The 26,556-nt window shown below is 41.2% G+C and overlaps 1 protein-coding gene and 1 long non-coding RNA gene across 2 annotated transcripts; one reads left to right on the forward strand and one right to left on the reverse strand.

Annotated features, from left to right (window-relative positions):
• Positions 1-1,549: 1,549 nt before the first annotated feature.
• LOC133495405 (transmembrane protein 238-like) lies at positions 1,550-8,462 on the reverse strand. Its single transcript, XM_061809996.1, has 2 exons — positions 7,816-8,462; positions 1,550-1,687 (listed from the first exon to the last, which is right to left on the reverse strand). Exon 1 carries the CDS (start codon positions 8,335-8,337, stop codon positions 7,867-7,869), a length of 471 nt encoding a protein of 156 aa, XP_061665980.1. The 5' UTR covers positions 8,338-8,462; the 3' UTR covers positions 1,550-1,687; positions 7,816-7,866.
• Positions 8,375-16,912, forward strand: LOC133495406 (uncharacterized). The gene is made up of 3 exons (XR_009793559.1): positions 8,375-8,512; positions 9,426-9,573; positions 16,787-16,912. It is a non-coding gene; the product is annotated as an uncharacterized LOC133495406 (long non-coding RNA).
• Positions 16,913-26,556: the final 9,644 nt, after the last annotated feature.

Genomic DNA, 26,556 nt, shown 5'->3' on the forward strand with positions numbered 1-26,556 from the left:
GTTGAATGTGGTCGTGATAGCAGGCGGGACTGACACATGAGGTGTAAGGAGGAAATTTAAACCCATGGAGACTGCCTGACATTGAGTTTGTGACACCTCAGAGATCCACGTTGACTTATTTATCTTTGTGATCTTGAACATTCTTAATTAATTAATGCCATCTTTATGTGAAGCCTCACAAACTAATTTTTTTGTGTGCATGGATGTGTGGCAAAAAAAAAAAAAAAGTGTTGCATAGCTTTTGTAACTGTTTGGCATGTAGAGAAAGTGTTTATGGATAGTACTGTTTACTGTTAAACAAAGATTATTTCAGTTTAAATATAAACCACACTGTCAACAGGGTGCGTCCACTTCAGAACCAGTGGCCCACATATGTAAAGATTGCACTGCAGGGTGGTGCCCAACAAAATGTATTGAAAAATTAGAATCTAACCTTTGGACCCCTACCCCCACCCCTCCACCCACACCCCCTCGCCCTGTCTTTGTGGTCATTGAGAGCATTTGTCTCCTTACAGACATCAATTCTTGTCAAATGAGAGCACTCCCTGCCCCAGTCACAAATATATCCAGTTTGACTAGTTTCTATTGAATGGGCTTCGCGACCATGACTGAAATTTGACAACATAAAAATCCCCACGGAGACAACATTGAGCAGGAAATCAATACACACAGAGTAAAATGCATTAACTGTCAAAGTGTAAGATAGCTGTAGAATGAGATTGAAGAACCTCCGCAAAAATGGTCAGTTACACGGTCATGGTCATCCTTTAGAAATTAATTAGTCACATGATCATCATGACAAGGCATTTTGAGCAGTTCCCAGTAGAAATTCAGTAACTTTTAAGGCTGTTTTTTATTTCAAGATCAGTTTTGGTTTCTTGTTCAAGTAACCTGAAAATGTTTTTCCATCTGGTCCAAAGCTTCGCCATCAGGCAGGACGTCCAGGTTTCCCCAGACACCGAAAAGTCCAGAACACCATCAGGCTGATGAAAAGGGTGAGGGGGTCTGGAGAAAATGAGAAAAGCCCAAAAACCGTAGGAAGACACCCACAAGGAAGAGGATGAGGACTGTCGTGTCGAGTAAGATAGTTTCAAGAAAAAAAAAAAGCAGACAGCAGCCAAGATATAAAGGGTTGTAATCCATTCTAAAGAATTGGATTATGCTTTGGACATAAACAAATTTTCTAGCTGACCTTTCCAGTCATGGTAATAGTTTGAAGTGGAAAAACAAGACTGATCTGCTGAAAACATTTTCAACAGCACCATCTTGTTTGCTTTTTGACAAATAGCAGAGCCTCCTTAGATGCCAATTTTTATAAACACGATTTTTTTTTAATCTCCTCTCCGTAACACATTGACTATGTATTGCCAAAATGCATTTTTGTATTAGATGAATCCCTTACTGAAACTGGTCTAGAACTGTGATCTAGAATCAAGCAAGAACCACCGCAACTACGTTCAACTTTATTTCTTGAAAAATATTTTTTAAAAATCAGCACATAAAAAAATATGAATTTGTTATTTACATATGAAAAATGTTCTGTGTGCAGCCCGTCTACCTTGAATTGGGCTTGTCCCTGATTAAGAAATCTTAAAAAAAAAAAAAAAAAAAGGGATGCATTTTTTTTATCTCAAGGTTTTCAGTCTTTTGAAAAGCAGCACCCGTTCATCTTTGATGGGAATCTGACCTGTGAAGAAAGAGAGAGGTAATGTCAGTGACATAGCATGGTGCATTTTATATTTAATATCTTGTATTAAATTATCACAAAGACAGAAAACTAGCATCACATAATTTGTGAACCTTAGTTGACTCATGACAGTTGAGAATATGGCAAAAAAAAAAATCTTTTGACTCACTCAGATGCCCACATAAGTATTTGACGGCGGCCAATTGGTTAGCACACCTGTCTCACAGTTCTGAGGACCAGAGTTCAAATCTGGTCTCGCCTGTGTGGAGTTTGGATGTTCGACCCATCCCTGTGTGGGTTTTCTCTTGGTACTCCTGTTTGCCACCTCAATCAACCTGTTTGGTTAATTGAAAAATTGAAAATTGCACGTATGTGTAAGTGTGACTGGGAATGATTTGTTTATGTGCCCTGCGATTGGCTGGCAACCAGTTTAGTGTGTGCTGTGCCTCTCAAGTCAGGTGAGATCCTGTCTTGCTTGTTCCAGACCCAAGTTAGGGAAAAAAAATGGTATGGAAAATGGATAAAAGTATTGAAAAGTTCAAGCCCTGAAAAATTTCATTTCAACTTAAATTGTTTCCAGGAAGGTCATAAATCATGCTCACAGACATGCAATTCTTAACTCCGCTTCAATGTGAACACGTGGAGTCATTCAACTTTCAGATGAAAAATGAATTCATCTTTCTTCAGTCAAGCCCTACACAAAAATTCTTCACAGCGAACAGCTGAGTGAAGCAGCAAAATGCAGAAGTTTCATAAATACTGCATGACATTGCCTTATCTTTTGGAAAAAAAAAAAAAAGCACATAAGGGAAGGAACACATTGTCATTCAGAGTGCAGTGTTTGTTCTTCTGACTGCACCAATTCCCACAGTACATATCTCAAGATTATAAGAACTTGGCTAAGGCACATTCAAATTTACTAACTGGAACTAGTGTGTGGCGTGAATGTGCATAAGGCAGACTTATGAGAGAAAAGACCTTACACATCTTCTTTCCTGTTTCCCTACCACCCACTTCCGTCCTGCGGATCAATAAAAATCGCCCAGCTCCATTAAAATGCAATTGTGCAATATGGGCCAAAGGCTGTCTGACTTTGTACCCTATTACAAATTGGCTGGAACAAAACAAAACAGTGAGAGTGAGCACATCCAGTCTGGCTCATTAATACTTATTTAAAAAAAGGGCTTCTGTGCATCTTTTCATGCAAGCACAGGCAAGAAAATATGAATTAGAATTAGATATAGTTGTCAGTATAGCTCAAGTGGTAGAAGCGTTGTCTCCCAACTCAAAAGGTTGTGCGTTTGATCCTGTATTGTTGTGACTAAGTTGAAGTATCCTTGAACAAGATAAGGAAACCTCAGTTCCTCCTGATAATGGGTCTGCAGTAGCTGAATGTGGAGACTGTGTTAAAGTTCTCGGAGTACTTTAAAGGTTGAAAACCACTACAAATCTGAATGCCCAGTTATTATATTACCATGAAACAAGTGAACTGGTCATGTCCCAAGAGTAATGACCCAATAAGGATGGGGCATAGTCCCCTCCTGCATCTGTTTAAGAGTCCCTGTTTGTCATGGTCGTAAACGGATAAAAGGAAGTAATGACACAGTCTGGCTTGCTACATAACCAGAAAAATAATTTTTTTTTTTTGCACCCAGTAATAGAGACAATAGACAGGAGAAAGAGGTAATAGAGAAGAATGTGGCCTGACAAAAAAAAAAAAAAAAGGCTCAATAGTGGACACTGCTGAACACTACCAGTTAGTGTGTTAAAGGCACAAACCTGCCCCAGATGGTTGTTTTGTTAAGGCTAATGGGCCAAAAGGCCTAACCAAAACTAGTAGGCATTCCAACAGCTTATTCCCGCTTGCAGTTCATTCATTCATTCATTCATCTTCTGTTCCGCTTATCCTCACCAGGGACGCGGGGAAACCTATCACAGCTGTCACGGGTACACCTTGAAGTGGTTGCCAACCTGAACCTGGTTACTCACAATCACACCTAAGGGCAATTTAGAGTCTCCAATTAATGCACGTTTTTGGGATGTGGGAGGACACCGGAGTGGCCAGAGAAAAGCCACAGAGGCACGGGGAGAACATCCAAACACCACTTAGGGGTGGCCGAGATTTGAACCCCTGTACTCAGAACAGTGAGGCTAACGCTCTGATGAGACGTGCTACCGTGCTGCCCCCTCTTGCAATTATGTTGATAAATTCTTGAACAGCTAACTTACAAATCTACAGTCCCCTCCAAAACGATTGGAAAGGCAAGGTTAATTACTTTGTTTTGTTGGATACTGAATACATGTCTGTTTCAGACAAAAGATGAATATGATACAAACATTATGAATAGCAGATTTTATTTAATAGTATTTAAATCTAGATGCTTTAAACAACTTGGGACAGAGAACCTTTTGTTTGAAGCTGCTAGCTTTTCAATTGAGCAAAAGTACTGGAACATGTTGCTCATGTGTCACCTTTAAATTGCTTAAACATTAAATAGTGCTTGTTTTGAGATTTGGGTTTCATCTTTGAAAACTGCATTTGCTGTTAAGCAAACATGAAGGCCAGAGACCTGCCTGTGGGAGAAAGGCAAACCATTTTGACGCTGAGAAAAAAGGGAAAAATGGATCTGAACAATTGAACAAACAAATCGCCATTGCTAATACAATTTGTAATGTCCTGAAAACGAAATAATCTATTGGTGGACTGAGCGACCGACATTGAAGAGGTCATCAGCCTCATCAAAGACGGCAACGAGTCTGCGTATCAACAGTAAGTGGTGAGACTGGAGCATTGGTGGGGTCAGCACCACCTGGCGTTGAACACTAAAGATTGCAGAGATGATTGTGGACTTCAAGGAGGCATCCTTCACCACAGCTGCCCCTGATGCTGTCCAACTGTCTTGTGTCAACCGTCGAGACCTTCAAGTTCTCAGCAATTGCTGTGACAGTTCTACACAGCGGTTATCCAATCAGTACTGTGTACCTCCATCACAGACTGGTTTGGGGCCACCACAAAAAAGGACAAACTCAGACTGCAACAGACAATCAAAACCACTGAATGGATTGTCGGCACCATGCTACTCACTATTGAGGACTTGCACACAACACGAACTAGGTCCAGAGCAGGCAAAATCCTTTCGGATCCTTCACATCCTGACAACCAGCTCTTCCAGCTCCTTCCGTCGGGAAAGCGCTACAGAAAGTCAAAAGTAGCAGGCATTCAAACACTTTTTTCCCCTCTGGCAATTAAGATATTAAATTCTTGATCAGCGAACTGACTATTTTTGTGCCTTGTGCCATGTTAGGATATGCTACATATATAAAATATTTTCTAGACCGCACGATTCGTCACTTTAAACTGCTCCCTTTGCACAATTGACAATGCATTGGTGTGTAACGGGAACTGCGAGCGGGTAGAGCCACGCTGCACAAGCTTAACACAATGTGGGATGTTAACACACTAATCGCTTACCTGTTCTAAATGAAGAAGATTTTACATCTTGCACATCTTATAAGGAATAGTTCCTATAAACAGAAATGTATCTTGTTCTTTGTTCTTGTTCCTTGGTCTGTGTTTTGAATGTCGTACCAGGACAGCCCCGACTGCCGAAGAAAAATTCCTTGTGTTTTTTCTTTTTTACACACTTGGGCATTAAAGCTGATTTTGATTCTGATCTCCTCATGATCCAAAACACAAACCATCATCGGTGAAGGATGGTAGAGGGAATGTTATGGCTTGGGGTTGAATGGCTGCTTCTGGAACAGGTTCACTTGTCTTTATTGACAGTTGAACTGATTATATTAGCAGCTGAATGAAATCTGAAGTCTACAAAACTATTGCATCAGGCAATTTACAGAAAAATTAATCCAAACTAATTGGGAGACGCTTCATCATGCAACAAGACAATGACCCAAAACACAGTGCCAACTTCATCAGGGGGAAAAAGTGAAAGGTCTAAGACTGGCCAAGTCAATCACCCAAGCTTCAGCCAATAGAGTATGCATTCTACCTCCTGGAGAGGAGACAGATTGGAGCACCCCATAGAAACAAACAAGAACTGAAAGAGGCTGCAGTAAAGTCCTGGAAAAGCAAATGAATGCAACAGTCTGGTGAAGTCAATGGTTTTCAGGCTAAATCCAGTTTTTGCAAGTATTGGTTTTGCCACCAAAAGTCAAACGTTATTCACTTTAAATTAATTTAATGGCTGACCACTGAAAAGTCTTCAGTATACAATCATAAAGAAATGACCTCTCTTTTCCAATAATTTTGGAGGGCACTGTACAACTACTGATAACGCTTGGTTGAAAAGACTTCTCAAAAAATGTGCCCCCTAAATGCAGCCCTTAAAAATTAATTCACGATTATCGTGAAAAGGCAGTATGAGCTGTTCCATATGCATTAGAAGTCAAGTCATATTTAATGCAGTTTTTAATTTGAAGATCGGTTCTGGTTTCACTCATACTCAGGTAACCTGACAAAGTGCTCATCCATCCGCCCCTCCAGGTTTCCCAGATACCAGGAAGATCCAGAACAGCAGGCTGAGGAGAAGGATGAAAGCTCCGGAGAAGAAGAGAAAAATCCCAGAAACTGAAACGTGTGACAAGGAAGAGGATGAAACTTGCTGCATTGAGAAAGGCGGCCATGAGAAAAAAATACCACACACCTGCCAAGATAAGAAGTGCGACCCATTCTAAACGAAAGTTAAGATCAAGGTAAAAGGATGTCTATTTTCCCTGAAAACGCAGGCTTCACTGTAAGTGTTATTTAATCACCAACAAAAAGTCAGCAGTTTCATGATTATGAGTCGTCAGAAGCAGATGCCAGCATGATAAAAGACATTCATAATTGGCAGCAAAGAAATAATAGCATAAACAACCACAGGGGAGTGATACCAAGGCCAATGTGCTCCTTATTTATTACTCTCAGTTCAAAATTGATTGTTGGCTCCACAGGTCTCCACTTTAGTAGGTCATACGTGTTTTGAAAGTCGCCTGAAGTTTTTCAAAACAGAAAAAAACGCAAAACACAACGCAAAGACAAAGGAGGTTTAAAGAATCAAATTTCAGTAGTAACCGTAAACAAAAACGATGTTTACAGGATGCAGCAGAAGAAGAGGTGGTGAGGTGAACTCAGAATATAACCAGCGCTTCTGTTCTTTGAACATGTTCATTGTGGTCATTTGAACAGAGTAAAACAATAAATAAATTAGAAGATACAGATTTAGGATTACAGTCCATTTAAATTTAAGACAGCAAGGTACCTGCAATGTTACACTGATATAATATACTATAGTATAGTATATACATAGTCTTAAGAATGCTTCTGATTACACTACATGGAATTATATACAGTACAAAGGTGACTCAACAATACATGTTTTGTCCTTTTTAAAGTAATTGTTTAATTCAACAATCACCCAGTTCTTTATTATTTGGTCACCTACTTAAAACTGTAATGGAATTCACCACATTTCTTTTTTTAGAGTACATCATAGCAGGAAATTGAGAAATGAATTTTTTTTCCCCAATGTAAAAACACTTTTCCTGCAATAAATGAAAAATAAATAAATAAATAAATAAATAAATAAATAAATAAATAAATAAAAGCACCATGTTTGGGCAAAAGTTCCCACTTACAACCGAAGTCTTCTTTGCCAGAAGATCGTGGCTTCACTTCATGGGAGTCATAAAAAAAGGTCTTTGTTCACACTTACCTGCCATTATGTTAATTGACATTTCATAGATCAAAAGTACGAGTTGTATGGTATCAGTAGTCAGTATCTGAGTAATCCTAAACGAGTATACTGGTATTGGTTTAAAAATAAGTGACATCAAATATGGCAGATTTTATCCCTCTGACAGACGTTAAACACACTATTGAAACACTTTTCCAAGTCACTGTAAATGTACAGTATTTGCACACATGCACAGACACAAATTTGGGGGAAAAAAAAAATCGAATGGTGTGTCGATGCCTGTGCCTGGACGTCAGCTGTGGCACGAGTATGCTTTGATGCATTTTATGCTTCCTCCAACGTTCAGGGATGAAAATCGGCATTAAATGTCAAACTATCGCTTTTGTGGGATCGGAAAGGCGTTAGGGAAAGGAACTAAGAGTTTCGACTCACCTTCTCTCTTTTGTTTTTGTTTTTGCTCTCCACAGCGTACAGATTAACATCCTAGTCCTTCAAGACACTCAACTCCACGTTTTTGCCACCTGGGTTGCACTCAGTCCCGCCATCGAATCCCCTGTTGTCGTGACCTGCTGCCAATTGCCAAGTAATCCGAGTGGGAACGTCACGAGCCGGGGTTCCGTTCAACTCTTTGCCGACGTTCTTCTTCTCTAGAGACTTTATGGCGCTTCTGGAGAGCCTCTCAGACAGTTTCCTCGCCCAGTGCGTAAAACTGATGTCCAGCGTACTTCTCCCGTGATCCGCCGATTGGACATTGCCAGTGTACCACAGCACCCACCACACCAGACTGAAGAAAATGACAAGGGCGCCCGTGTGGATGAGAAAGTCTCCGTAGAAGCGGCCGTTCACGTTGAGATTCCCAAAAATCCCCACCAGAATGACAACCAGACCGGCGGCGTCAAAAATGATGGCGAGGAAGAACACTGGCGCGCAGTTGCCTACGCAGCGGGCAGCCATTGCGGCGGAGGGCCACACGCTGGCCTCTAGAACGAATCTCAACTGTTGAACTTGATTTTCAGTCGGCACATGTCCCCGATTGCACACCTGCTCCGGGTCCACTTTACCTGCGAGCAAGTCCCACCTTTTCCCCCCTGACGTCACTCTAAGCAGCGGATTCCGACACCTTGATGTGGTGCGTTCAGGGACATTGTGTGATAAACAGAAATTAGCCTACATAGATGTTCTTTTTCCTTTCCGAATACTGTATTTTGTTTTTATTTACCTACACCCACTCTACATGAAATTTAGTCAAATATGTATCACAAAAAAACAACACCAAAACAATACTATACACCATTCCCATACTAGATTAACCTTTTCCAGGTTTCTGAAGTTTAAATGGTTTAAAATTTGTGAAGATTTTAGAAATTTTATTCCCTACGATTGAAAAGAGATATCTATATTTTGTACTTCTTACTTTGTGAAAATGGGCTTGGTACTCTCCCGCCGCCCAAACCCATCAGTTTCCATTCTTGGGGTGCTCAATCACCCCTAAACTGAATACCAGTAGGCAGAAAATTTCTCATGTCCATGTAATTTCATATATTACCATTTAATTTAGTGAAAAAAACTTCCGTTTGTTTTATATGTTGTGCAATTATTTTCATATAATAGTGCCCAAAATAAGTATAAGGTTAATTTGGGATATTTTTAGTACTTACTAGAAAAGCCCGTTTTACTCCTGAAAAAAAAAAAAAAAAACAACCAACACTGTCGGTGTGTATGTTAACGTTTATCAAAATGACAGTTGTATTGAGAATTGCAATTTTTTTCGGCAAATACAGTATTGTCCATAGCAAAAATCTCCAGCTTGTGGGGTTTGAAAATTCTCCATCAAATTTAAGAAAACATATATATAAGTACGCGGATTTTTTTCAGTTGCGATCATTCTCTAATTTAACCCTTCTTGTTCTTGACGTCACAACAGTTGCAAATCAATGAGAATACAATACAATACATCATTTTGACAGCATAGAAGTCAAACCAATGGTAGCCAGCTCTTAATACATGTGACATGTAAAGTGTTTTTTTGGTCTTCTTTTCAGTCCAGACATTTCCCACTGGGAAGAGGCTTTGGGGAAGAAATCTTGGAAAGACTGTGGGCCTCTGCGAATTCCCCAGAAGTGCTGGACCAAGTGTTTGGGGAGAGGAACATCTCTGCTACCCCCATGACTCCGACCCTACATCTATCATGTATGTTGTCAGAGTGAAAAAAATAACTATCCAATTAAATTGAAGAACTCATTCAGACCACAAATAAGTCACAAATTACAACAGTGACTTCGTCATCCTCAAAGTGATATTTCAAGAGCGATTTATGAACCATAAACGGGCCTGCAAGCTGCTCTCCATAAATATCTCTGAGTGGCCTTTTTGCTTGTTATTCAGCTGCTTCGTCCCCACCCCAGTGCTGCACTCAAAACACAACACGCCCGCAGTTAGTGTAAGTGTCAACTATCTAGAAACTCGGACTTGTCACCAAGGCATGAAAACAATGCCTTCATTGACTGGCCTTTCAAGAAAAATCTAAACTAACCTTACTGAGTAGTATCACTTTCTTAATCTTCTTAATCTAAGTCTTAATAAGGTGCCAATACAGTTTTGTAGTGCTTACAGTATGTCTTATAACTTGTCACGTCGTTAAGGTCTTCCGAGGCACTGCAACAGAACAGTAATCAATAGCCCACCAAAAATGTCTCACTACACACCAAAATTAAATAACTTATGTTCGGGGATACGTTTTTAAATAGATTCAGAGATGTAAGCATTTTTAGTTGGACTTTGAAATTATAAAGCTTCAGCAGGGAAATTGGACATAATAAGCACATCGTTCCTTGATACACCATATAATAGGTAATACATTCAATAAAATGGTTGACTTGCATGGATTTGAATGTCTTCAATGATGTCTTTCATGGCTCAAATTGATTTCTGTGTTTATTGAAGATAATTCAGATTTCCAAACGACCCTACAGAAACTAAATCAAGAAAAGAAGATCGTTCTACTATAACTCAATTCCAACTCGGTCTGCTTGTGTGGCATAATATTGACACAACTGGTACGTGATTTGAATGCACGAGTACTAGTGTATAGTACTTATTATTCTGATGCATTGTTACTTTAGCTGTGTTGTCATTTGACTGCTAGAGGGCGCCAGTAATCTTTTAAATAGCTATATGGGAGTTGTGCAGGGAGGGTGGGCACTGCAGTTCAAATCACATTGAAAGGAAAATTTAAAAAGGATACATAAAGGCCATAAAAACAAGAAGTATTGAAAGAAAAAAAAACATTTATTTAGATTTATTCAGACATCCACTCCAAAATACATACAACCAGTTGTATTTTTTTCCATATGCAGTATAGTACGTAAAAAAAAAATGGACAAAAAAACCCAAACATACATTTTGTGCTTTTGGTGGATTGCAGCGGCCGATGTTCTAACTTTGCAATCGTAAAGTGCAACACATAATTTTATCTGATCGACAGTGTGCTGTGAAAAATATCCTCAGCAACTTCCTATAAATTAGCAAGTTAAAGGAAACTTTTCAATGTTTGCACATTCAGAGACTGTGAGGGTCTAATTTCTAAGATCCCAAATAGAGGGCGTTGTCTGTGGTCCCAGGGTAGCTGGGGTGCAGTGGTGTCTGCATAGTAAATAGTTTGGGTGGTCGCCTGGACCTCCCCCGTCCTGGCATTTCCTTGGGAGATACCCACCTAGCACCCTCGGTTTCTGGAATGTTTAGGGCATTGTTTTCCAGTAATTCCTTGACTTCTGTGTCCTGGGGGCTTCCCTAGCTTCAGGGCAGACAGACTGAGCACTGCATTAGCAAGAGGTTAGCTACACGAGCTTAGCACAACACATAATGAACACCAGCAGCACAATCTTTAGTACTGGTCGGGCCCAGAATTGGAGCTGCATAAGTATCTGTGGCCAGAACTCCTCTTTGTATAGCTATGAGGACTTGGTGGTCTTGGGGTAAAAGGGGATACTTGCAGTACAACTTTGTCTACTCCTCAAATTCTTGCATTTATCCCTATATTTGTTGGTATTGTTTTGCTTCATATATGCTGCAGCTTAATATAATTCTTGATTTTCAACATGGAAGATTTGGTAGAACAAGTGCAAAATTAAAGGGCTACTGTCATGAAATGGATGATTTTTAGTATGTTATTAATGAAAAAAATGTCAGCCAATATGGGGCCATGTGTTTTTTCACCACAAAACATGATTTTGATGTATATAGCTTTTTTTAACTCCCGCCATGAAAATCCTCTCGAGGGATTTGTTTTTGAGAGGAAGCAGAAAGTGACGTAAAGGACAGCAGCGCCCCCAAGTGGACTCATTTGTTTCCATTAGTTTTACCTCCGGGAAGGTAGAGACCAGGTTCGTTGTGAAAAAAGAATTGCACGGGTGCAGAGGACGAGAGCTTCGTGGGTTCCAAATAACTGCTAGGTGTGTATACAGCTACTAAAAAAAATAATAGTATATAATAATCGGTCTCTCATAACATAACAAAAAATCCGCGGAGGAAATGTGTCGATGTGCGCGTCAGATGGCGGCGAATCTGAAGAACCCAGCCAAGAATGCCTCACTCAGCCGCGTGCGCGCAGTAAAGCGCCCCGGCTCGACGGCGTTCATCGTGTACTGCGGCGGTCATGAACAACCCCCTAAAAGCAGCATGGCTCGGCTCCATTATATGCCACGACGGCACTGAAAATCAGCCACACCAGCTGAGGCGCCGCGTTTGGCGATCACGACTTCTGCGAAGGCTTTGGGGACAGGGGCGGCTCTGAAGAACCCAGCCGAGAATGCCTCACTCACCCGCGTGCGCGGAGCACAGCGCCCCGGCTCGACTGTGTTATTCATCGCGTACTGCGGCGTCTATAAACAAGCCCCTAAAGCAGCACCGCTCGGCTCTGTCATAAGCCACACCGGCCGACTGCGATGAGCCGCGGTGGCTGATGCGCTCTCCGCTCACATTTATTTTTTCGTATAGTCATTGAAGGGAATAATGTTATATGTATTTTTCATTACAATATCTATTTTAGAATGTTTATAGGGATGACACTTGGGCTTTAATTTGAAGTGATGGAACTGGAAGTGTTAATGGAAGAGCCAAACAAACCTAATAATGAGTTATTGAAAAGAAACCCATTGCTCTCATAATTTTGGGGAAGCAGCAACCTCATAAATTTTTTGTTTGATTTAACTTGTCCTGAGTGCATCGCAACTAGATTTTTCTGCCTATCCATCATTATGGGTAAAATCTGACACCACACATGAAGTGTGTTGAAATAACTCATATACTAGGAAACACAGAACTGAAATGAATTTTGCCATAGTTGATATGATATGACCAGTGATCTAAAAAAAGTAGGGAAAAGTTGGAATATACTCCAAGTGCTTCATGCACGAGGGAAGCTTTTGGAAGGTTTTTTCTTTTTCATTTACTCTGTCCCTTCTATCCTCCACACTTACTCACACTTTTAAAACAGTCCAATCTGTCTGTCCGTCATAACATATTTTTCGAGAGTAATGTGCAAAAACTGAATACCGCATGAATGAAAGGATAAAAACATCAATGCTGATAAACATGCAGTCCAAAAAAGTTCCACTTTGACCACTCCTTGTCTAAAAGTTCTGAGATGAGCACCGACAGTTCTTACTGCAACATTTTGATTGGCTTGCTCGGTAAAGGATGTGCCTGCTTGAGGATAATCTCTAAATGCTCCAGGTTAAGTTGGTTTATCTTTAGCATGCAAGGGATTACAATAATGTACTGTATACTGATAAAAGCCACGTTATTACTGGATGGGACTTTTCCCTTTTCCTGCTTTGGGGCACTTAGTCTGTATTCACTTCTGCCCATATTTCATTTTTATTCTAACTCAACATCATCATCATCATCATCATCTGTTTTCTAACATGTAAAATTCCATAATAATGCAAACTTGTTCCACTGCCTACGCAGCATATTTTGATATTAAGAAACACAGCATGGTTCAGGAAGGGTAGAGATATTATCCAGTGACCCAGTCACTATTGCGTTGTGGGATCACAAAGAACATGCTCATCTCTGGGGATTGTATAAAGACACATAATCAATCAGAAAAGGTCCAGTATATAGTGTAGTGACAATTAATCTTTGCCAGAAAGCGGCACAATTGGAGAGTCATGTTATCGTGAACCGCTTCTGCAAGTAAAGGAGCTGGAACTGTATAAAATAACCAAGAGCTGCACGGTAATTGAGGACGTAGATCAATAATATCTAGGGGGTTGTTCTCATCACAGAGATACCCAGACACTTCCGAAAGTTATTGCTCAACGATGATGAATCTGAAGAGAAAAGGAGCGAAGGGAGCGAGCAAGAGAAAGGCCGTAATGAGATTTAAAAATTCGACAAACGAGAACCCCTGTCTATCTCATCACAAGCTAATATCAAACCTCTCAGTGCGCCAGGTGATTTGGCCGCTTCACATTTGAAAAATGTCAGATCGCTGTGCTTAGAAATGGGGATCTTGCCGGGGGAGCTTGACGGCTTCCTATGCCCTGATTTCCCCAAGGATTGGCATTCTCGACACGCATGGATGTTTGTGAGTGTTTAAACAGTCAACCCCCACGCAAACCGCCCATCCAGCCTCACAAACTGCACCCATCTCCGTATTACAGCCTCTTCTATCCGCCCACGCTTCATTTCAGTTCCCATTGCCTGTTAGCGATGTATAAAGGGACCAGCACAACTTCTAAAAGTGTTTTAAAAAAACTTGTCGGATAAGTCATTTCATTAAATGTTTACCCTGCTCTTTTTCACAAGTAGAGGGGAGGGGAGCGATTCAATGAAATTGGGGTTTCAATTCTGTGATTCCTACCTAGGGCAAAAACAGGAGGGATGTACTTCCTCTAATAAAATGTATTTTAAAGGAACACCTTTTCTAGATGTTATCCTTGAGGGCCTGAGCATGGCGACGCAGAACTGATATTCGTGGTGGCTAAGTCGCAATTTCACATGGACACAATTATTCTCCAAGGAGTTTCTGGATCATTCAATATCCTAATAACAGAACCATTTCCTCTACTCGTGCTCTATCTGACATAAAGCAAAGCAAAACACATTTTTTACATGGTGTGTTTTAAATACAAGGGAAGGCAATGTGCTTTACATGATTAAAAACATTTAAAAACAAACAGCTGATAAAAAATTAAAATAAAAATAAAAATAAAAATACAACAAAACAGTGTACTGTGCAAGAAAGATGATTCAAAAGAAGGAAAAGAATAATCTTAAACTGCATCTCATAGATCAAGCTTCCGTAGAAAAGAAAAATTTTTACACAAAAGGATTTTAATTATTTTTTTTATAACAAACACTACATGATTACCATTGTAAAACAAAACATGTTTCAAAGTGTGTCTTCCAGTAATAAAGAGGTGAACTGGCAAAATGGACTTCATTGAAATATTAGCAATCCTCTCGAAATGAGGTGCAAGGTGCCACTAAATCGAGGCTGCTGGCAAGGATGTGGAGTTGAGTGGAAATTTTTTTTAACCATTTTTTGTAGATGATGGAAATGTTCATTCTAAAAAGTATCTTAAAATGTTGCAAGAAAAGGCCCCCCCTTGCCCTAGCTAAATTTGGATTTCTTATGCCACGCCGCCTTCTGCAATGATTGCTCCTTCATGGCCTCCATTGAGGGGCTTCTATGTTATCCGTGCAGATCATTGGAGAGCTATGCTAAACACAAGACTCATTCAGCAGAGAGCTTGTTTGTTTTGTTTGTTTTTTAAAACAAATTTTATTAGATCTCGATGAAGCTACAATGCGTTCATGCGCAGAAGCAAGGCGCACTAAGTCAAAATGGCAGCGCCCGTGGGTAACATTGCAGTGCTTGTCAGAATAAAGTAAGAAACAGTGGCGTCATGAGACCTATTTTGGGGGTTTCAGAATGTAAAGGATGGACATGAGAAAGTTTCTCAAGAAAGTAAGTCATCCTCACTGAAGGTAGTAACAATTAGTTATCTCTGACGCACAGAAAACACCACAGTCCCATGCTGCTACTAATTAGCTTGTCAATTACCCTGAAATGCATTGTAAAGCTTCTGGCTGTTTACATAAACACAATGGAACTTATACAGCAATCTTGTGAGTGTGAATTTACACCATAAAACAGGAGCTGTAATCATTCACCTATACTTGAGTGCATATTAATAATAGACTACTGAACTTTAGCAGGCAGCACGGTGGGCTCAGCTGGAAAGTGTTGGCCTCACAGTTCTGAGGACCTGGGTACAATCCCAGCCAGTTTGCATGTTCTCCCCGTGCCTGCGTGGGTTTCCTCCGGGCACTCCGGTTCCCTCCCACATCCCAAAAACTTGCAACATTAATTGGACACTCCAAATTGCCCCGAGGTGTGATTGTGAGTGCGGCTATTTATCTCGATGTGCCCTTTGATTGACTGGCAACCAGTTCAGGGCGTACCCTGCCTCCTGCACGTTGACAGCTAGGATAGGCTCCAGCACTCTCCACGACCCTTGTGTGGATAAGCGGCAAAGAAACTGGATGGATGGATGAACTTTCGCAATCACAACAGATGAGTGGAAGAATAACAGGGGAGCGACATCTAGTGGAAATGTGAGTCAAAAGGTTTTCACACCATAAGAGGTGTTTTTGATGCAGTCTAGGAATCATTTGCAACTGTAGATGGATATGAAATACGAAATTTGTTTGTGAAAGTGCACCATATAAAGCTTGTTAACTCAAAATTTTATTTAGGAGCACATTGATTGGAAAGTGAAGAGAGCTAAGAGAAAAATACAAGGCCCGGTTCATATATTTTCAAGATGACTTCAATATTGCTTTGTTTAATTTAAAAGTAATTGTGTGATATTTTACTCCAATCATTTTGGTCATCCCCTCTTAGACCCAACTTATGGAGGTGAAGGGGTTTGTGTGTCCCATTGATCCCAGGGGTGCAATTGTCTGGGGCTTCAGTGTGACTTCTGTGACTTAGGGTCACCCACGGCAAAAAGTTCCTAGGTGAGGGACAAGACAAAGTATGACTCCAGAAACGCATATGACAAACACAAATATTGGATCTAGGTTTCGCTTGCATGGGCGTGGGTAACCAGGGGTCCGCTCTGGAGCCAGGCCTAGAGGTGGGGCTCGCAGGCGAGCGCCTCGTTTCTGGGACTGCACCAATGGCGCTCAGCTGGACACAGCCTGAAAGGGTAACATGGGGCCCTCTTCTCATGGGCTCACCAACTGTGGGACGGACCATAGAGGTCGGGTGCAGTGTGAGCTGGGTGATGCCCAACAGCAGGGACCTTAGCTAAGCGGTCCCTGTCTACAGAAGCTGGCTCTAGGGATGTGGAATGTCTTCCATTAACCAAACATTCATATTTTTCAGGAAACTGGAGCACCCGGAGAAAATCCACACAAGCATGAGGAGAACATGCAAACTCCACACAGGTGAGGCCAGATTTGAACCCAGGTCCTTAGAACTGTGACACAGACATGCTAACCAGTCGTCTACCAGGCTTCCTCACTGAAACTAGTTTTACATTTATTTTTGTGGTTGAGGCTGTTAACATATTTCCTGTGTTTGTGTGATGTATTACTGAAATAACACAACAAATACAACGGTGAATATTTATCTAGTACTGTGTTGTTTTAAATCCTGTCAAAAAGGCATTTCCCCGTTTCGTTCACATGCTGTGCATCTCCCCGTATTCCCCCTTGTACCCATAAAATTTAGTGAAACCCCTGATGAGAAATATTTTATTCGTTGACTTTTTTTTATTCAAATGCAAATATTCAGATTTGGGAATTAATTTTTTCATTAGAATTTGTGAGTCAATGCGAATCAATCCTGATTTGTTTGCAGCACTTGCGACAGAAAACCAGAACATGGTATTCAACTCCAATGTCCTTAACATTATTGTTTTGAAGTCGTCTTCCCTGAGGAGTGGAAGTGTAGGAGTGTGAGCAAAAGAAAAAATAAAAAATATATACAAACAGCAAGGGTATCTCCATTTCCTTGCCATTTCAGGTTATTTGATGGGAGGCTCCGTCTTCTGCTTTGAATGTTTAAAGGAATCTGGAAAGGTGTGACATGGATGTAAAGTTTCACACTTGATTCCCATTTTGTTAAAAGTAATCACAGCTGACTGTTGGGTATTTTAAATGTCACACCTGAGGCATTTATATTATTAATTGAATGCTATGTCACTTTGTACAAGCCTGCACAGTTATGACAATATTCAGCCTTTGTTGTGTGATGTACAAAATGAGAAGGAGGCTCTGCACCTGATCCTCTAGCTGTTATGGCTCTGATGTGGGACTTCTGTGTAAACGAGACTACATGCTAAAGAAAAAATGCAGAACACACCGTCAGGGAAATATTGTTTATTTTGCGGGTGTAATTTTCTTTTAGCATTCATTGTCACGACCCATCGGAACGGGAGTAGGACCCAAATGCAAGGCTCGGAAGATGCAAGGTAGTTCGGGGAGAAACGTTTATTATTCCGTGGTCGGGGATCGGGCAGGCAGTCAGGTGCAGCATTGGTAGTTGGGACGTGGGGCGAAGAGAGCAGGTGAGCGGGCAGGCAGCAGTCGGTACATGGGAGAACGATCAAAGAAGGCAGAAGTGTCAAAGGAGTCAGGCTTACGGGGTTGGTCTTAGAACAGGCGAAGGTCGGTACACACGGGTTGTCGATCAGGGATACAGGAGTACTCGAACGGGACATGAAGCTCAATGATCTGGCCCTGACCAGTCGTCATCGGGGTCATATAAATGCACAGGATAATCAGCCCGCATGAGGCGCAGGTGTGTGCCTCCCAATCAGCGCAACCGCGCGGGCACCCGCAGAGCCCGGGCTGGAGCGGCAGGATCATGACATTCATAGCAATGTACATTATTTTGAAATTTGCAATTGTTAAGATGAGTAGGAGAGGAGAACAGAACCATTGTTGGAGTATCACCAGCGCGTGGGACAGTGGTGGAGTGGGGGTAACTAGGGGGTGGCATTGGGTCCCTGTGGCCACCACCCAGTGGTCAGTTGGCAGGCCAGCTCGGGGGTGCCGGCCAACCTCCCTGGGTTCCTCAGCGTGGGACATGTCTTGTCCAAATGCTTGGTCTTAGGCGGCCCTCTGGTCTCAGTTTCAATCCTCGATTGATTTGGCGAGGTCCTTCGCCTCCGCGTTGTGGACACAGCAATTATAGGACAGTTCTGTCAGTTTTTTTGCATGCACAATGGTGTGAATTAATTTGCACACGTCTGTAGCCACACACCCATGAGATTCTTTCATTGGGTGTGGAACTACTCACTCATTGCAACAAATCAAGTATCCATTAAGAGCTTATGTATCACCCCACTTATATTCTCGTTTTATAGACTTCTACGAGTAGAATTTACTTAGTCAGTCCCACCACATTCCAGTTGTATAGCCAAGTTCATTATCCTTGTCTTGCATGCTTCTTTTCTGTCCTTGTCCTTCCTTATCTTCCTTCACAGGGTGTAGTACTACAGTCTCACACAACAGCCATCCATCCATCCATCCATTCATCCATCCATCCATCCATCCATCCATCCATCCATCCATCCATCCATCATCTGAACCGCTTTTCCTCACAAGGGTTGCAGGACTGCCTATCCCATCTTTCATCGGGCAGGAGGCAGTGTACACCCTGAAAATGTTGCCAGCCAATCACAGGGCACATTGAGACAGAAAACAGTTGCACTCACAATCACACCTAAGGGCAATTTAAAATTTCCAATTAATGCATATTTTTGGGATGCGGGAGGAAATCGGAGTGCCTGGAGAAAACCCATGCAAGAAGGGGGAGAACATACAAACACCCCAGAGGCATGATTTGAACCCCGGTCTTCAGAACTGTGAGGCCAACGCTCTACAGCTGCACCCCCATCATGCGCCACATCCATGTTTAATGTTTTTTTGTTGTACATATGAAAAGATTTACTCTTCACATTCTGTTTACAGTTAGTGCTTGCTTAGTCTTTGCTTTTTCCCCCTCTCTCAGCTCTGGAAATTCTATTGTGTTCAACTGATCAACTGATCCTCAATATAACTTCAATTAAAATAAGAAGAAATGAGAGGAAGCTCAAAAACTCAACTGTGACAGAGTAAAACTGTTTTGGCAAAAAGGCCATGCAGAGTCACTCTTCTGTTTGATCTGACAGCCGAACGGGACACACACACAAAAAAAAAAAAAAAGAAAAAAAAGGTCCAGGGTCCCATCCCGGCCCCGACTGTGTGGAGATTGCATGTTTTCACTGTGCCTGTGTGGGTTTTCTCCAGCCACTCCAGATTCCTCCCAGATCCCCAAAACATGCAACATTAATTGAACACTCTAAATTGCACCTTGGAGTGATTGCACCTTGGAGTGATTGTGAGTGCGGCTGTATGTCTCTGTGTGCCCTGCAGTTGGCTGGCAACCAGTTCAGGGTGTACCCTGCCTCTTGCCCGATGACAGCTGAGATAGGCTCCAGCAATCCCGCGACCCTCGTGAGGAAAAGCGGCTTAGAAAATGGATGGATGGATGGAAGAATGAAAGTTTATAATTACACTTAAAGGAGTAGTGTATACATTATGCCAACAGTACCTGAAACTTTGAAGAAGTTTAATTTGCTAATACGCTTTGCAGGGGCCACAGTTTTCACAGTGCAGAACAGTCACTCAATGGCAAATTGCAGTTCCAATTCATCTCATAGCTTCATTACGAAGGCTAGTGGTTTTGTTGGAGCAAGACTCCAGGCTTTCTATTAAAGTGCAAGGTCTGCGCCCACATTAATTCCCACCATCGGCAATGTACTGACTCTGACAGCTCTGCCGGTTGACTGCGTATGTTCTCTCAAATTAGTCGACATACTTTTCCTACAGGAATTGTGGCTTCACTGGATCAATGGAAATTTAGTAAAAGGCCATTCCTTTCTTCAAAAAACTCATTATCAGGGGTGTGGCCATGCCACTGCCCTGGGCGTGGCTGCTTTTAGCAGCAGCTTCCTCACCTGCACCTCATTCAGGATAATTAGGCTATGTATTTAAGCTTCGCATGTGTACAGTATGTCCTAGTTTTCCAGATCGCTGTACCTAGATGTCACATACCCACAGTTTCATGTTCATGTCTTGCCTATTCGCCATGTGACTCTCACACTGTTGCCTGTTTGGACTGCCTACCTGTGTGTCGACCTTGGATTGAATAAATATTCTCCCCGAACTGTACCTGTTCTTGTGAGTTGTGCGTTCTGGGTCCAACCTCATGATCTGTTCCCATAGAACAAACTGGCCATACATGGACCCATCGGACTCAGACCCGCGCCCTTCAAGCGCAGCGGGATGAAGAATTTGACACCCTTCAAGCGCAGTGGGTTGAAGAATTTGCTGCCTTCCGCCTCCGTTTCAAGGATCAATTGGAGCACCATTTCAAGGATCAATTGGAGCAGTGGGTTTGAACAATGTGTCATCTGGCCTCACTGGTTGCGGTTCTCATGGGCTCAGAAGAGGGGAATAACCGACTTCATGTCCTTAACTGCTCAGCCAAGCCCCTTGCTTTGGGTGGCCTGGACGGCCACTGGACAGACTGGGGTGGGGGTTTGGGCCGTCCTCCAGGCCCCCTTCCATTTGTTTTGTTGTGTCTGGGGTCTGCGCCTTGACAGGGGGTTCTGTCAGGCGGGTGGCCAGGCCACTGCCCTGTGGCTCTGGAAGCAGCTCCTCACCTAGGCCCCATTGGCTCTAATTATGCCATGTATTTAAGTCTTATTTGCTGTCTTACTAGGGCCAGTCCGTTGTATGAGACTGTGGGAGTTTAGCATGAGTTGCAAGCTTGTTGTGAGTACAGTATTTGCCTCGTTGCCACGTCCCAGCGTTCCTGTGCGACCATAGCTAAGTATTTTTCAGTCTTGTTTTTGGCTTGTAGTTATCCGACCTCATTTTCATGTTTTTGGACCTTCCCTTTGCCACCTGTTTTTTTTTTTTTTTTGCCTTTATTGGACTGCTTACCGGTGTATGACCACTGCCTGGAATAAAACAATCCTCAAAATCATGTCACTGCCACAGAGTCCTGCATTTGGTTCCTGTCCCATGTTTATGAAACCGATTTTGATGAGGACATGATTTAAACTGTTCGTTTCTGAATAGTGAAGTCCAAAAATCCAATAGAGAACCTTACTTGTGTTCACAATGTAGTTTTAATATCTTCTCAACAGTATTTGGGAATTACTTTGAAAATATGACACCTCTATATATTAAATTACTAGTTAACTTATTGTTATTTTAAAGTCATTACATATACTATACCATTCACAGCCCAATGTCATAATAATCTGAATTGTAATGTGATATATTATTTTTCCATTATTTTGGCTTACTGTCACCAAAAGGGGGATTTACGGAACTTAAATGTAATTTACCATGGTTCATTAGACTATACAAAGAGAGTTATGACATGGCAAACATTTTCCAGCTAAGACAGACAGGCAATGACATTTTTTTTTTTTTAAGTCATGCTGGAATTCCTCCCATCTTTTTAATCAAGTACAAGATGTTATGATTTGTGTTGTAAATTATTTATAAAACTTAAATTATTTATAAAACTATTATTTTGGGTCACACCACAAAAAGGGACATGTGGGTGCGCCATTGTGTGATGGACCACCTACCCCTTTTCTCCGAGATGGCCAAAGTGCCTGTTGTCAATGTAATGTTGTTGTGTGTGTTTTGTTGTTGTTGTGTGTGTGTGTTTGTGTGTAAGTGTTTGTGTATGTTGTGCATGAAAGTTGGTTGGGCCTTTCAGCAGTAAAATTCAACAACATATTAATAATTTATATTTTAGATTCCAACTAGTTAGCACATTCACCTCACAGTTCTCAGGCCTTGTTCAAATCTGGGTTCTGTACTTGTTATGCTTTATTGATTTTTTTTTTTAAACTTCATCTTAATCCATGTTAACTGTAGTGATGTTATGACCAAATATTTTTTGATATGCAATGTTTGGCACCTGGCATTTTTAACACAATTTACATTGGGGAAAAATATAAAAGACTCAACTCCAAACTGATATCAGCCCTTTTCAGGGTTGTTCTGCCCATGAATTTTCAAAGGATTGAGAGTACGGCTTTGCGATGCCCAGTCCAAAACATTGATGCTTATGCCTCTTTGCATCCAGTTTGGCAGTGTGGTTTGTCCATTTGTGAGAGCTGTTTGTGTCTAAATTTTAACTTCCTGGCTGAGATGAGGGGATGTTGCTTCGGTATTTCCACATAATGTTGTGACATTATGATGCCTTCTATTTTGTGTAGTGCACCAATCCCTCCTGTTGAAAAACAACCCCAACACATGATGCTGCCAACCATATATGTAAGTTCAGAGGGTGAGCAGCAGTGGGCAAAATGTTCTCATATGAAGAATTGCCGGTCTGAGTGAGAAAACCAGATTGCTCAAGATTTTCTATTTTTTATTATATATACTTTTAATTGATTTATTTTCAAGAATATGTTGTATGTGCCACCACTAGCCAGAAGATGGTATTCTGGATAATATTATGTCTGTGGAATAAGAACTAAACAGAATAGTTCATGGATGTCCAGAAAATTCAGGATGGCACTTTGTTGGGCAATATTATCGACTGATGGCGATCAAAATTAATTTGACAAGTATCCCTGCATTTGATACCAGGTTATCGTTTGCCAAATCTCTGTGTATGATGCAGGTTGCTGCCTTGATAGTTTAAAGGTTAACTTGCTAAAATGTTGTTAAAATTATCATGTCAGTGCACTGGAGGATACATAGGGAGTCTGCTAACAACAGGTTCGCAAGCTCCTCATTTATGCTTCTGGGTTTGGGGGCCCAGAATTTGGTGTCCAGAATTGGGTACTGCATCCCTGCCGCCATCTTCTCACACACGATACATAAAAGTGTTGTATTGTACAGGTGTTTGTGCCACATTACTGAGACAGTTTTTACTTTATTCAATAGATTTTGATGCACTGTGGTTAAGCCACAGTAGAGAAGCAATGTGTCATGAGTAAATCTGACACTCTCCGTTTTATTAAGTTATTATTATTCAATTTCGGTAGTCTCATTGTACAAAAAAAAGTGTATTTTTTTGTCATTTGGTATTGTTGTCCCTTGTGTGTGGACCCATGGTGGACTGTTTACAGCGGCAGCGGCACATTCACTGAAGGAGAGCCCCAGTGCTTGAGGCGAATGGAACTGACCTCATGCCCGCTGTGATCGCAACATCTATGATCCACGGGTGAAGAGCGACTCTAGACCCGCGTTTCCATCATACAATACAGAGGACAAAGGAATAGAAGTTTTGTGTTTGGCAGTTGATGTTTTTTGAGTTGCTTTTGTGACAGTAGCTTTGCGAAAAAGTAAGTTTGGACCGCTGTATGTTTCTTGTGCAGTAATTCTTTGTCTAATGCGGACCACTCTCATAATAGGTGAAACGGGCAAAGTATTGCCAAAATATTGTTCTCTGAAATCCCCAAAATATGAATAAAGTCCAATGTTGAAACTCACTATCATGAAATTGTGTATAGTTAAAAAATTAATTATCTCTGCCTGGTGAGCCTAATTCAACTTTCAGTATGTAAACAGTTCATTTAGGACCATTTCTTGCAGCTGAATGTTCCTTAGGCTGTTATTTTATTTACAATTTTTATTTTTATGTACTTAAGTAGGTTTTTCACTGATTACTTACTCTTACTCAAGTCATTATTTGTAATCTATTTCATTTGAGTTATATTTTTGTAACAGTAAATAGTGTTTGGCTATTCTGCCCATATCAATGTATTGTTGAGATATCTGAATTTTATTCTTGTACTACAAAGAATGTGATTAATTGTTTTGTTTAGAGTCTTAATTTACCCTGTAAAAAAAAAAAAATCTAGCCCCTGTTCTTGTCAGAGTGTCTGTGATTCAACCTTGGATGAGAACTGCACTTTCCTGAGCACCACATTATAGTTTTGCTTCTTTTTATGAGGGTTTTTCCTCTTTGCTGTCCTGAGAGATCTACTCTCCAATTACAGTTTTGCCACTTCCAGCTTTGATCGTTGTAGTACTTGCTTCACTTGAACACAACTGAAGAACTGGGAACGTAGTGAATGACTATGAAAGCTCTCCCCCTCAAATGCTATTTTACTCTCTGAGTGGATATTGTTTTCACCCTGGTCATTAAAATCAGACACCGTGTGAAGGGGAGGGATTAAATGGGGGATGGATGGAGGCAGAGGGGAAGACGTTGAAAACAGACGTGTCTTATGGCCAAACTGTCCTCTGCAAGGTCGTCACAGTGATTGGCTTGTTTGTGAGAAGAATAGGATTGTAGGAAATGAGAAAGCACCCTTTCCATACTGCATTTCTATTGTCTATGCTCATTACAATCCATTACTAAGACAATGCAGTACTGATGGCTGGCATTTGTTAATAAAACACTTTGAATGTATTTTGTAAATTGTTAGAATGTACAGTATGGATTTCTCCCAATTAATGACAGTGTGCAGCACAGAGAAGAAAGAAATGTACTTTGTCATTGTGTAAAGCTCATTTATTTCTATGCTCCTCTCTGCTGTAAATGAGTATTTGCTGGTGATGAAACAGTTAAATTAACCTTCCTTTATTTTTCATCCAATGACGGTGTAACGTTTGAGATTTAGGCTGTGTAAAGTCACCCTTGTCACACGAAACGTCATGAACTCCTTTTATCTTGGAGCGCACATGTGACATCAGTCATCTGAAACGGTCCTGCCCCAGGCTCAAACCCACTTCACTGCAGTCCCCAAGGGTGAGAGTCGAGTGTGCCAACCAGCATACTGAGCGCCTTGGACGTTAACCTACTCGAGGCTGTCAAAGGAGTGATGTTTGACACGAACAGGCATTTGTAAAAACATCAACACTGCGTCGCAGAACAGTAACAATGGCTTCTTTACTCCAAAATCCCCCTTGTCCCACACCCCAGACATGACTCATCAATTTATTCTCTATCCAGGTATGACGCTAATGTAATCACAGATAGTTTAAGAGTGGGTTGATTGGTCTTGCCTGGAGAATAAAGCACGAGGATAACGTCAAACAAAGGCAGATTTTATATTGTCTCAGATACCCACCGAAATACCCCACACACCAAAATAATCATATAAATGAAAGAGGTTTGTATTGTTCAGAGGCCTGACGCCATGTTGGAAAGGTTTAGAGCTAAAATAGACTTCTTGCGTGTGACGCCATCACTCATTTGAGACGAAAGAGGAGTCGATAAGCAAAATCATCAGGCAAGCAAAAAGAAGATTCCTAAGAACTTAATTACTGGGATCGAGCAGCGAAAAAAGAACCGGTTTTCGCTTCCCATTCCTCGTGGCAACATTATGGAAGCAATTGAGTACAGTACATTCGGAAAATACAAATAAATAATATTATTATAATACACAAAATAAACCTGAAAAACAGGGTTGAGTATCTTCCTCAAGTATACCATAACAGCCCTAAGGGGGAACTGGCAACTAAAGCCAAGCAAAACACTTGGCAAGTCAAAGATATCCTTTGGGTCCTCCCCAAAAAAAGCAATTTAATGAAAGTTATGCACAAGCTTCTTTTTGGGGAAACTGTCTTGCTGCCATCTCTTGGTAAACTGCAACCTCAGCCAAGTGTGAAAATATTTTAAATGTAGTTTTCAAGATTATTTGTCTCCTTTTCACACAGGGTTACAAATCTTTGACTTTGGGACAGACCAACGAGATGCAGCAGATCCACTGGTAAAACAAAACCCTGACTGGTCATGGGAGTTTGCAGACTATGCAATGCGCATTACTGACACATAAGGAACTGGAATGTATAACGAGAGTGCCATGTCATATTATGATTTGTCCTTAAAATCAGTCAAAACAGGACTCTTGGATAATGGATCCCAAAGATGTTCTCATCACTCACAGTGCCAATTTTTCTTCAGCGAATGTGTTAACTGATGTTTCGGCTCTCTAAATCTGGTCACACGGAAAGGATCCAGTGGAGAATAATTGATTTGGTGAAATTAATGAGACATGGGCATCTTGCAATTTATTTCCAAATTGACATGCTTGGGGGTGTCTGTAAGGCACTCATCTGAAAATGAAATGGCTCTTTACATATGGGACAATGACCTGATTTATAGAGCGTATTTTT

This window comes from Syngnathoides biaculeatus, chromosome 22 (genome assembly GCF_019802595.1).
Source record: "Syngnathoides biaculeatus isolate LvHL_M chromosome 22, ASM1980259v1, whole genome shotgun sequence".
NCBI classification, from domain to species: Eukaryota; Metazoa; Chordata; class Actinopteri; order Syngnathiformes; family Syngnathidae; genus Syngnathoides; species Syngnathoides biaculeatus.

Excerpts from the sequence above, each read along its gene's own strand:
- LOC133495405 (XM_061809996.1), bottom strand. The coding sequence starts at position 8,337 with ATGGCTGCCCGCTGCGTAGGCAACTGCGCGCCAGTGTTCTTCCTCGCC.